The sequence below is a fragment of the Pipistrellus hanaki genome, assembly GCF_964339955.1.
Source record: "Pipistrellus hanaki genome assembly, chromosome: X".
Classification (NCBI taxonomy): domain Eukaryota; kingdom Metazoa; phylum Chordata; class Mammalia; order Chiroptera; family Vespertilionidae; genus Pipistrellus; species Pipistrellus hanaki.
In genome coordinates this window covers 93804032-93816393 of record NC_140524.1, presented here as the reverse complement: position 1 = coordinate 93816393, position 12362 = coordinate 93804032, and the positions used below count along the sequence as shown (strand labels likewise).

Genomic DNA, 12362 nt, shown 5'->3' with positions numbered 1-12362 from the left:
TTTCCATTCAGTGAGTATTGATGAGTCACCAGCTATGTGATGCTGTGCTCTGCTCTCTGGGGGCAAAGAAAGATGATAAAAAAAAAAAACAACAAAAAAAAAAACACTGTATGGAAATGCCCCTCTGAAGATGACTTGACTTGGGGTGGTGGGCACACAAGGCAATATACAGATGATGTGTCATAGAATTGCACACGTGAAACCTGTATGATCTTTTTTAATCTTTTTAATTTCTTTCTTGATTAAGGTATTACATATTTGTCCTCATCCCCCCATTCCCATCCCAAACCCCTCCCCATGCATGCCCCCATCCCCCTGTTGTCTGTGACCACTGGTTAGGCTCATATGCATGCATACAAGTCCTTTGGTTGATCTCTCCACTTGTCCCCATGATCTTATTAACCAATGTCACTCCAATAAATTTAATTTTTATAAAAGAAAAGAATGCCCCTTGTTGGTTAAAAAAACAAACAAACCATAGAGCCCTACACTTTTCAGTGTGGGGAAATGCACAGGAAATGGAAATTTCCCATTTGAGAAAGACAACTGCCCAAGCAACCCTGGGTATGTGGTTCCTGCAATTGTAACAGGCCCCTCACCAAGCACAGGGGGACACAGAACATCCTTGGTCAGAGCCCTCCTGTCTCTGTCAGGCCCCAAGGACCGGAACAACTCCTTGGTTGTGGCTAGTCCAGAGTGAGCTTTCCCCCTTCTTGCAGAACATTCCCTCGATTTCCCAACCCCCTTCCTTGGACCCATAACACATAGGTACTGACCACCTAGCAGGAGAGAAAAGACAGTGGCAAATTACCTCAAAACAAAATGTGGTAAGTCCACTCAATGGCAGCGATAAAGTGTTATGGGAAAATCAATGAGGGAGGGAACATTTTTTCCAACTGTTGAAGGAAGACTTTAGGAAATGAGAGGCATTTGAACTGGACCTTACATGACGAGGAAGGTTCCCATATGTAGAGATGATAAATGAGGAAAAATAAACCACAGAGAATAGGCAATACAGGGCATACCTTTGGGGGTAGAAAAAAAGCACACTAGAATTTTAGTCTAAATAACTGAGTGTGGATATACCAGAGCCATTTCTTATGGGCTTTTTAATTTTTTGCCTATTAACTTGTTATCTTAAACTTGAACATACGTTTGTCCACATCTTAACTATTGAATCCTTTTGCTTTTCAGGCCAGAGAAGGGGAAGTGGCCATTATTGATAAAGTCCTAGACAATCCAGACTTGACATCTAAAGAATTCCAACAGTGGAAGCAGATGTACCTCGATCTTTTCTTGGATATCTGTCAAAACACCACCTCAAATGACCCATTAAGTATTTCTTCTGACGTAGATATAATCACTTCCTCTCTCACACACACTCATTCCTACATTGAAACGCATGTGTAAGTGTATTCTGTCCTCAGTCCATCTGGTACCTTCGGGTACTTGGAACAAGTATATAAGGTAGTTTTTCTGTCAGTGTGTGGGACACTTGACAAGCTATACTTCAGTGTTACCAAACTATATGAAACAAACCATATATGGTCATAATACCATTGTCTTTAATGAGCATTTGTATATTTTATATGCAATTAGTGCTCAGCTTATGTTTACCATGTGCAAAAACAACTGTCTTCAATGATTTAAAATGAACTTTTGCAGACTATCCTGAAGACAGATGGTGTTCAAGTAGAAAAATACAAAATGGCGGTTTTCTATCTTAAGGTCATCTTTTCTCCCTTTCAGTTAATTTTATATAAATAAGACTTCAAAAGTGAATCCACATTTTTTCAGGTGCAGACATCCTTGTGGGTGGGAAAGAATTTAAACCTTTTTTATATTTATTAAAATGTTCTGAGGATTTTCTTAAACATTGCACAAAGTAAGCTGTAGTTTTATTTTTGTGAAATGTAGACGCGCCTAAAAGAGTTAAAGCAAACAAGAAGAGCATCAACATAAGAAAAGTTCAGGTATCTAATATTCGTCTTAATAGTCTATTAACTTGTGAAAGCTGGTTAATGGGGATACTATTCCAAATCTATGGGGACACTTAACGGTGTATCAGGGCAAAGCTTTGTAAGATGTTTTTGTAACAAAGACCAAAATTGAAGATAGAGCTGCTTTATTTTCTTGGTTTAAATCTTCCTTTATTTTTGTAGCGATGATATGCTGATTGTGTACAGAGGAATTTGAGAGTGGATTTTTTAAAACACACTTAACTCACCCAGAAAGGCAGCTAACAGGTATATATACGAAATCTTGGCCCAAACTCGTGCTTTTAAACTGCAACTCTTAAAAAAAAAAAAAAAAAAAAAAAAAAACTACAAGGTCTAAACGGAAATTAACCAACTATCCAGTTCATTTCCAATTTTCCCACTAGCCCACTGATGAAACTTACAGAGTTCTACTTCAGGCAGGGAAATAAAATATGTGTAATTACAGGTGGATGTGTGTTATAATATAGAAAACAATATTGCAAAATAAAACTGTACCTCTCTCCCGAGGAGCAAGAGGATGATGGCCATTCAGAGTTCTTTTACCTTGCATTATATGAGAGAAACAATTTCTAGAGCTTTCTCCTGGCTTCGTGAATTGTTCTATAAAGTGGATGAAGTCTATGAAAACGTCCTCCTCATATATTTCCACTTACTGAGCATCTCGTTTTTTAAACGTGATCCCAGCATGACAGTGACTGTGCTGCTTTTTAGTGTCTGGCTGCATAACGTACAAGTCCCAATTTGCTGTTTTTTCGGGAGGAGAAAGGAAACCTCCTTTTCTATATCCTAAACTCTACTTCTAATCAGCTTTCTACTGTTGCCTGTCCAGCTCAGTGAATGTACTTTCATCTCTAAGAGTTCAGATATATGCCAGTGAATATTTTATTTTATTTTATTTTATTTTATTTTTGCTGTCGAGGAAAAAGTAAAAAAACAAAACAAAACAAAAAAAAACTCCACAGCGGGGATCTCTTTTCTTTGCTTTTGAAACCACCATGGAATCACTATCGTTTTGCAGACTTTGCACAACTGTACAGGAAAGTGGCCTTTCTTCAGCACATTTTCAGTAATCCTATCTATATTTAGTCAAAATGGATGAGAAATCACGTATTCATGTTTGTATGGAATTTTGGGTCCAGTGTAATATTTTTATCATTTAAAAAAACCTCTTTGTAAAAACATTTATTTACTGCATGGATATTGACACACATTTGTGGGATTTTGTATATGTAAAACAAACAAACAAAAAAACCTCTTGTCCTAAAATGAAGTGTGCTTGTTACAGGTATTTAGACTTGTTGATGTTTACTAGACTAAATGTGTACATTCGCTTAAAAAATATCTGTACCTGATGGATGTGTCACAAATACAGGGGCCATGGTGTGCCCTGTAGACAGCAAGCAGTTGATAGAAAGACGAGCTGTGTTGCTACGAAGCAGCTTTTCCTTATGTAAAGTCAGCTGTGTTGTTTTCCATGGTAAAATTCAACTAATGAATTTTCAAAGACTTGTGGCTAGCCTAGCATGAAAGAGACCTTTTAACACTATATCTCTGTACATTTTATTGCATTAGTTTCAAATCTAGGAGAGAGGCAGCGCTGTAAACTGAAGTCAAATAAATTCAGCTCTTACTGAATCCTTATAAGGCACCTGCTTTATTCAGAGTCCTTGCCATATTTCTTTGTCTTGCAATCATACAGCCACCAGCCCTCCCTTCCCCCAACTTCTTCTCCCCCATCCCCAGTTATGAGTTCTGACTTTGCCGCTTCACTGGTGGTACAAGCCAGAAGTATCTGTTCCGTATGCAAGCATCTTCTCTGAACCCCTGTAGAATCAAGCTGGTTTCCCGTTTCCTTGACGCAAACTGGGACACCTACTCCTCTTTCTTTCTCTGTGAGTCTTTGGGGAAATTAGGTGGGGGGGGGCACAAAAATAAATTGTATTTTTAAAACATAACCTACAGCATGTCTTCAGAATGAACATTTAAAAAGGATGAAAGAGCCGAAACCGGTTTGGCTCAGTGGATAGAGCATCGGCCTAGGGACTGAAGGGTCCCGGGTTTGATTCTGGTCAAGGGCATGTACCTTGGTTGCGGGCACATCCCCAGTAGGGGGTGTGCAAGAGGCAACTGATTGATGATTCTCTCTCATCAATGTTTCTGACTCTCTATCCCTCTCTCTTCCTCTCTGTGAAAAATCAATAAAATATATATTTAAAAAGGGTGAAAGAAATAAAAGTTTCGTTTTTGTTAGATGTTCCACTTAACCAAGGAGTCTGATTATTATGGCTAAGTGTTGCTGAAATAAAACTTAAAAGCAATGAACTGCCTAAATTCAGCACAAAGGCAGACAAGGGGTAAGTAAGGATGAAGGACAGAAAACAAGTAAGCCAGGTTGTTTCTATAAAAAAAAATAAAAGGTGCTTTCTTAGAGATCATTTTCCCCTCTCAGTTCCATGTTTATATGAAACTAGAGCAGAACCAGGGTTCTAGACCATAAAATCATATTTCTCCCTATTTAACCAAGGCACTTTCCCGTCACTGTTCATTCAGATAATGCCATTTTCTTGGACTATTTATTACAGCCTTTATAATTATTTTCTGGGTCTTCTTATAGTCCCCTTTTTTGGCAATCTGTTAGGCACAAATGTAATCACTAGTTAGCACCTAGGAAAACCCTTAACTAAGAGAAGACACATAGGGTCATATTTTAGTTCGGAAAGCCCATCCCTGGCCCAGCATCATGAGAATTTCGAGAAATCACTAGCTCCCTGAAGCTGGTTCACACGCCCTTCACTATGACGTCTCCTGTCTCCCCTTCTCAGCTTAAAGGGAAATGCTCCTCTTTGGCCAAACCCCCTTTTGCCTCCTGAACCTTCAGATGCCACTCAGTGACCAGAGTCCCATCCTTGGGAAAAGCCCACCGTGGCTCAGTAAACCTGCTCAGACACAACCTCCTCCTCCTTGGATCTGAGACGGCACTAACCCCTTAAGCCTGACACTAAATCTGGAGCATCTCCAGCCTCTCCCTCTGTCTCATCATCAGCACCCTCAGGGAGCTGCAGCACCGCGCACTGCAGGCCGCTCCAGGCCCAGGGCAGCGTGCAGTCGATGTCCTCCCAGCGGTCAAGGTCGAGGTCATAGCCCACCACGTTGCGGGTGGGCACCTGGCGCGAGCCCCGCCACTTGACGCCGCCCAGCAGCAGCGCCGTCTCCTCCACCACCGCCAGCCCGTAGCAGAAGCGATCATAGGGCAGCGGCCGCAGCCGAGTCCACTGATCAGCGCCAGGGTCGTAACGCTCGATCTCCGAGAAGGGCTCGTAGTGCCCCAGAAAGGCGAACACGGCGCCCCGGAGCGCGGCCATATGATGCCCGAAGCGGGCCGTGCCCATGGGCGCCCTCTTGCTCCAGGCCCGGTTCCCGGGGCCCAGGGAGTACACGTCCCTCAAGCTGCTCGCGCCGCCCTCGCCCCTCCCCGCCTTGCCCCCGGAGATGTACACGATCCCGAGGTCCCCCACGACCCCCGCGTGGCCGTGCAGGGCCCGCGGCAGCGCCCCGGCCTGGATCCAGCGGTCCCGGCGCAGGTCGTACATCTCCACCGAGGCCAGCGCCTCGCCACCCGCGCCCAGACCCCCGACGGCCAGCAGCCCCCCGCCCGCCGCGCCGCACCAGAAATGTGCCCTCGCCTCCCGCATCGCGGGCACCGCCGTCCAGGTGTGGAAGCGCGGGTCGTAGCGGTGCACGAGGGCCGTGACCTCTCGCGGGCCGTCGGCCTTCGGGGAGGAGGCCCCTCCACCGGAAGGGCTCTCCCCGCCCAGGACGAACAGGAAGTTGCCGATCGTGCACACGCTGTGCCCCACAAGCGGCGCGGGGAGCCGCGTGAGGCTGTGCCAGCGGTGATTGTACACGTCGAAGGCCACCACGTCCTGGGTGAGCTCCCACTCCTCCTCCTCTGCCTCCTCCGCCTGCTCTTCCTCCTCCTCCTCTGGTTCCACTGCAGCTGCCCTACCCCTGGCCGCCCCTCGGGGGACCATGACCATGACCATGACCTCTTCGGTCACCGCCTCCCGCGCCCGGCGCCCCCCGACCAGGAGGATGCGGGTCTGCGGGCTCCGCACGCTGGTCTGCTCGCCCTGCAGCAGCGGCTGGCGGGAGGGCGCGGAGTGGTAGGTGAGCGCCTGGATGATGAGGCCTTTGACCCGGGTGGGCAGTGACAGGCCGGAGCCCGAGTACAGGGGCCGCAGCGCATCTGCGGGGACCAGGCCGAAGCGGACGCGCTCCAGCAGCGCGGCGCAGTGGGCCAGGCGCTCGGCCGCGGGCTCCTGGCGCAGCCAGGCCAGCGCCAGGCCCAGCAGCCGGGCCTCGGGCACCCGCGCCAGGTCGGGGGCCCCCAGCACGGCCCTCAGGGACCCGGGGTTGAGCTCCAGTAGCCCCGTGGGGCCTGCGCCCCGGGCCAGCAGCTGGCGCAGGTGGCGCCCGATGTAGCGCTCGGCCGCGGCCAGGGTGGACGCCAGGCCGAAGCGCGCGGCCACGTTGGCCGCGAAGCAGCAGTTGTCCGGCGCCAGCAGGCGCTCCAGGTAGCGGCCGCACAGCGCCAGGGCCCCGGGGACCTGCAGGTAGCTGGCGGCCTCCAGCGTGTCCTCCACGGTGTCCAGGGAGAGCGGCAGCCAGGCGGTGTAGATGAAGTCCAGCAGGCGCTGCAGGGCGGCCGCCGAGGGCACGTGCAGGTGGATCACGCGCGCCTGGGACTCCATCGTGTGGCTCTTGAACAGGGCCCTGAAGTAGTCGCTGGAGCAGGCCAGCAGGGACCGGTGCACCGGGAACTCGCTGCCCTGGGCCTCCAAGGTCACGTCGCACAGGAAGCCCTCGGCGCGCAGGGCCTGGTAGCCGGTGAGCAGCGTGCCGCCGTGCGCTTTGCAGTAAGACAGGAAGTAGCTCATGGTGCCCGGGGTGGGGGCTGGGGCATCCTGGGGCCCCACCAGTGAGCCTCAGGGCCCAAGTTTGTCCTGCTCAGCTTAAATCCTTAAATCCTTCATCCAGATTCGTAGATCTCCCCCGATCCCTCTCAGAGCCAATTGGGTCCGGACCGGCTTCCAGAAGCCCCTAGTGGTGGGGGGCGCGGAGGGTTCCGGGAGGTGCAGGGTTCGGCTTGCGCGGCTTCCCAGGCTGCCAGGGCATTGCCCAAAGCCCCCACGCCGGCCCGGGTTGGGGAGCCCACACCTGCGCGCCTGGGGCCGCAGCGGGCGCGCACCATCACCTGGAAGGGCCTTGCTGCGAGCGGACCTGCTCCCGGGCGTACCGGACCTCCGACGGCTCCGATGCGCGGATGTGGCCCGCCTCGGGGCGTCCGGGAGTACGACGAGGGCTCTGACCTCCCGAGGGCGGATGAAGAGGACCGGTTCTGCGGGCATCCGAGAGGGCAGGGGACAACTGGCTATGGGGCGGGGGCAGGGGGTGGTGGGGAGCTTGTTCCGCGCAGAGGATCAAATCAAAGCCCAGGGGATTAGGGAGGAGGGGGGTGCGGGTCAGCGCGGCCAGTCGGAGGCGTGATTGGGTGCTGCTCATAACAGGCCGGTAGCTCACCGCGACAAGAATAGCGCGGCCGCGGCCTCCCCCGCCCCCCGCCCCGCGCCCGGGCTGCTGGCCGCGGACCGAGAAAGCCGGGATCCGGGAGGAAGCGGCCGGGCCCAGGACCTCTCCCCCGGGACCTCTCCCCCGCTGCTCCCAGAGCCTCTGATCTCCAGGGGTCCCTGGATCTCGGCTGGGGGTATAGGAGAAGCTCTCACGGGAGAGGCTCCGGCCATCCAGGGTCCCTATGGGGAGGGGCGGCCCGCTGGGCTGGAGGAGCGTCCACCCCGCGGTGTCCCGGGAAGGAAGCCTCCGGCTCCCAAGTTTGTGCTTTCATCCGGCGAGAGCGAGGATTAAGAGGCGATTTTGCGAGTTGACACCCTGGAGCCCAGGGTGCTCAGAGGAGCCGCTGGCGGGAACCCCGCCCGGAGGAATCTGAGCTCCCAGCTGGCGGCGCTAGGTAACCCTCACCTGCACTCAGCTTGCCCCTCACCTGCACTCAGTTTGCAAGGCTCAATGCTTTTCCTGCTGGTCTCACATTTTGCATGGGATTTGCTCCCATCCCTGCTTCCCTCCACGCTTCCTGTTCTCGGACCCTGCCCGGCCCATCCCTTGACAGAGTGGACAAGGAAATTGTAGCTGACTTGAGTTGTCTGCCTTTGAATGACCACTAAAGTTTAAGAAAACGATTCCTGAATAAATCAGCTTCTCTCCTTGGTTTTCCAGGCTCTGGTCTAATTACTGCCTGTTACATCTTCAAGGCCATGATGAGATAATGGACAGGAACGCTGCTAAGCTCCGGAGAGGCTGGAGTTTCCTAGCCCCCGCCCCCTCCTTCTTGAAGTTATTTTTATAAGTTGCACCCAGCAGAGAAGGGATGGCTAAAACCACCCCAATCTTGAGGCATTAGGAAAACATTTCTCCCGTCTCCTTCATTCTGCTCTTAAATACGTAAATAATCGCTGTCACTTTCCTTGGCCGGTGTGGAGGCTACTCTGTGTTTTTATTTCATCTTGAATTTTTCTATTTTGTAATGCAACCCCTCCGGCCATCTGTGACCCTTTTGAAGGTATTAACTTGCGTTTCTAACAGCTGGGGTTCTGTTTCATAGGGAAAAAACAACACAAGGATGGATAAAATGTTATCACTATTTACCTGATACACATTAGTACTTACAAGGTCTCTAATTAGAAATAATCCTCGCCAAACCGGTTTGGCTCAGTGGTACAGCGTCGATCTGCAGACTGAAAGGTCCCAGGTTCGATTCCCGTCAGGGGCATGTACATTGGTTACGGGCACATCCCCGGTAGGGGGTGTGCAAGAGGCAGCTGGTTGATGTTTCTCTCTCATCGACGTTTCTAGCTCTCTATCCCTCTCTCCTCCTCTCTATAAAAAAAATCAATAAAATATATTTTTTTTAAAAAAGAAGAAGAAAGAAAGAATCCTGGAAGTGCATAAAGATATTAGTAGAAGTATTTTGCTTCCTTGTCAAATATGGAACTACTTTGTGACTTAAAAATATCCAAATTATAAAATGCAGGTTGGGGGCTCCGGTTAAGGGCTTGCTTCAAATTCCAGAGGCTAAAAGTGCTCCGATTACTAATGTTAGCGCTCAGATGGGTTTATGGTTGATTTTTCCTTTTTAAGTACTAAAAGTTGTGTTTCAAAAATAAAATACCAATATGATTCACTGTGCACAGACCTATCTAGATGGTGAAATTAAATGGCCTTTCCTCAACCTAATAGAATTTTGCTAGAAAGAATCTTTGAGATCCTTTAGCCAAACCCTCTCCCTTTACGCCACAATTTCTTGTTTTTCTTTCTAAACAAATGTGGCAAATGAGCCCCAGAGGGAGGACAGTTTGTCGGGGTGACGTGGATATTGAGTTCTGAAGTCTGGACCGGTATCCATTGCTCCCTGCCCACCACATTATGTGACCTCGTGTATGATAAAAATAGTGCAGCACGATTTATTTAAGCCAAATTTCAGAGTGATAGAGTTTAGATACAGCTATTTAAACAGCGTATTTTTAACCCCAAATCGGAGCAGACCCGCCCATCGGCATGCATTCAGTTAAATCCAAAATGTCACATTTGAGAATGAAATGCTGGGGGAAGACTTTAAACTCTCGCCATCAACAATCCAATTTTACATCCCAATTTTGTGTTCCTTGCTGACCCAACATGCCACCTTGGCATGTTTTGCCATTGAAGATATGATGAACTGTGTTAAGGGGAAAAATTTTCATATTGGATGTGTTTACATAGTCTTGTTTAGAAAATTTAAATTCATCCAAGAACATTCCTGTCCTTTGAGTAATGTTTATGGAAAGTATAAATTCTTTAATTCCTGTGCAACATTAAGTATGTTAAATAACATTTTGGTGTGTGATTTTTCAGTTGTTGTGGTAGGTGTGTGTGTGTGTGTGTGTTAAGTTGGGCCTTCTAGAAGCAGACCGTGCAATCCAACCTGAACACGTGGTGATGTGCAGATGTCACAGGATCTGATCATTAGGTTGAAAATGATCTTTAGAAGTTGCCCTCCCCCTTTAGACTATCAAGCCCTTGAGGGCAGGGGTTGTTTCTTGGCCTTTGTATCTCCAGTCCCTCTCATGGTCTTTGGCATGACTAACGTTGAATTGAACCGAAATAGGAAAAGGCAACATGGGTGAGAGGAGTAAGGGGTTAGTAAGAGGAACTTGATTAGGACATGTACTTCCTTCTCTGGTTCTCTGTCTTCCCTTTGCACAGCTGGGGTGGAAGACACATCCTGGTAAGGCTGTGAAATATTATTACAAACAATAACATATACATTAGAAAACAAATTTCATGTTATCTTTACCCTCTTCCAAAACCTTTTTTTTGCATGTATGTGAAATGTATGTTTATGACATACAATTCAAGCAAAAGGGTTTCAAGGCAAGTGTGTGTGTGTGTGTGTGTGTGTGTGTGTGTTTTAATCATGAGTGATTTTGACATTCTGGCACAGGCGATGGCTTAAAGAGCAGTGTGGCGAGTAAGAAAGGTCTATCTAGGCTTTGGGGTCAGACAGACCTGGGCTCCAATTTCAGATCTGCCTCATGTGACTTTAAGTGACTTAAATCCTGGGTGTCATTTTATTATTTTTACAAGGAGGATACTGACTCTACATCCATACCACTATTAAACTTAGATTATATATACATGACTGCTCTTGGCACAGGTACACAAAACAGATGTCTTTTTCCTTCTTCTACCTCCTTTGGCTAAAACCTTCTGAACACTCATAACACCAAGCATCCAGGAAATGTAATAGAGCAGTGGTCCTCAGTGGTCCCTTGCAGTATCATCTGGGAATCTCTTAGGAATTTTAAGTTCTTGGCCCCACTTCAAACCTACCTCTTCAGAAACTGAGCAGCCCTCCTGGTGGTTCTGATGCACTCAAAAGTGAGACAGAGGATTGTTAGTAATTTCTGCTATATCCTGAATTCACTATTCTCAGTAATGACTTGGTATGGGTGTGCTGTCAACATTCCCCTCCCAAAAAAAAGAGGAAGCCCACTAGCCCCAAAAGATCAGAGGTCAAAGACTCAGACAGGAAAAGGTAGTGGCCTCTGCCCCATGTCACATAACTGGTCACATTAACAAGAATATCCCCACAAGAGGGTGTTATTAACAGCGGGTCACTGAAGCTGATGACTGAACCAACACATTTTTGCAAACAGCATTTGATTGGATATTCAGATCAGAATATTTCCAACTGCGGCCCCAATTTTCTGTCTGGATGCCACGTTTTAAGAGGCTCGTGAATAAACCAGGGAATGCCCAGAGAGGCCAACCAGAGGTGGATAGGGACCGAAAATGCTTTCTCCCATGGGGAGCAGGTGAAGGGGCTGGAGATTTGGGGCTAAGAGGAAAGAACGCCTGGGGTTAAAAGATCACTAGTTTAAACTTTAGAAGTGGACAGTGATCTCGTGGCCACAGAGGGCAGACCAGGAGTAGGAGGTAGAAGTAACAAAGAGAAATTTGGCCACAGCACAAATAAGGAACTTCGAGCAATGTAAAGTCTTGAAAGAAAATGTAGAAGTAGAATGTGCCAAGCCATAGAAGGGTTAGCCAAGACTTGGAAAAGCTAGGAAACCTGTACAAAATGACACAGTTGAGCAGTCTGTCAGAACCCAACTTGTAAATCTATCCCAGCTGCTTACGCTCCTGGCAGACAGCACCAGCGTCCCCTTGTGGGCAGACACCGTTGAGACCCTGGAGCCCACCTTGCCTACAGACATGAACTAAAAGCAAAAGCACCACCAGTTTACATCTTCCGGGGCTACCCTGGACCAACACCTGAGCAGTAGGGTGGCAGTTCCCTTTACAGGTGCTACCCTGTGGGATTGAGCCAGAGTCACCTTCTATAGGACCTTGGTCTCACATACTTACCTGACCCCCTTCCCGGTCTAAGCCCCTTCACACACCTATCTTTTCCGGGAACACTTTCTGATAAATGAATTTCACAGGAATCCTCGTCTGGAAGGAACCCCTGCCTGCCTCTGGGGAACCCAGCCCAAGACACGGCTAGCAGGTTTTTCAGAAAGGATGGCACATATTACGGCCCTCAAAAGCCATCCCTCACCCACTTGCAGACATGTACAGAACAAAACAGATGGCTGCATGGATAGCTGTGTGTGCCCAGTAGCATGGAGGGGCCTGCAAGGCAGGACAGCCTGATGCTAGAGGCCCAGTGCATGAAATCCGTACACAGAGAGGGTCCCTAGAGGCTGCTGGCTGCTGGCCGGGGCCTCCCTTCACACCCACCTTGGC

At 48.7% G+C, this 12362-nt stretch overlaps 2 protein-coding genes across 5 annotated transcripts in view; one reads left to right on the top strand and one right to left on the bottom strand.

Annotated features, from left to right (window-relative positions):
- CNKSR2 (connector enhancer of kinase suppressor of Ras 2) overlaps positions 1 to 3635 on the top strand; it is a 240265-nt gene extending 236630 nt beyond the window's left edge. For all 4 annotated transcript variants that reach the window (XM_084869473.1, XM_084869471.1, XM_084869470.1 and 1 more), the window contains one exon: positions 1195 to 3635. In XM_084869473.1, the coding sequence (XP_084725599.1) occupies positions 1195 to 1410 (216 nt within the window). In that variant the 3' untranslated portion in view covers positions 1411 to 3635. The remainder of the gene's footprint in view (positions 1 to 1194) is intronic.
- KLHL34 (kelch like family member 34) lies at positions 2973 to 7408 on the bottom strand. The gene has a single exon (XM_084869601.1). It carries the CDS (start codon positions 6935 to 6937, stop codon positions 4979 to 4981), a length of 1959 nt encoding a protein of 652 aa, XP_084725727.1. The 5' UTR covers positions 6938 to 7408; the 3' UTR covers positions 2973 to 4978.
- Positions 7409 to 12362: the final 4954 nt, after the last annotated feature.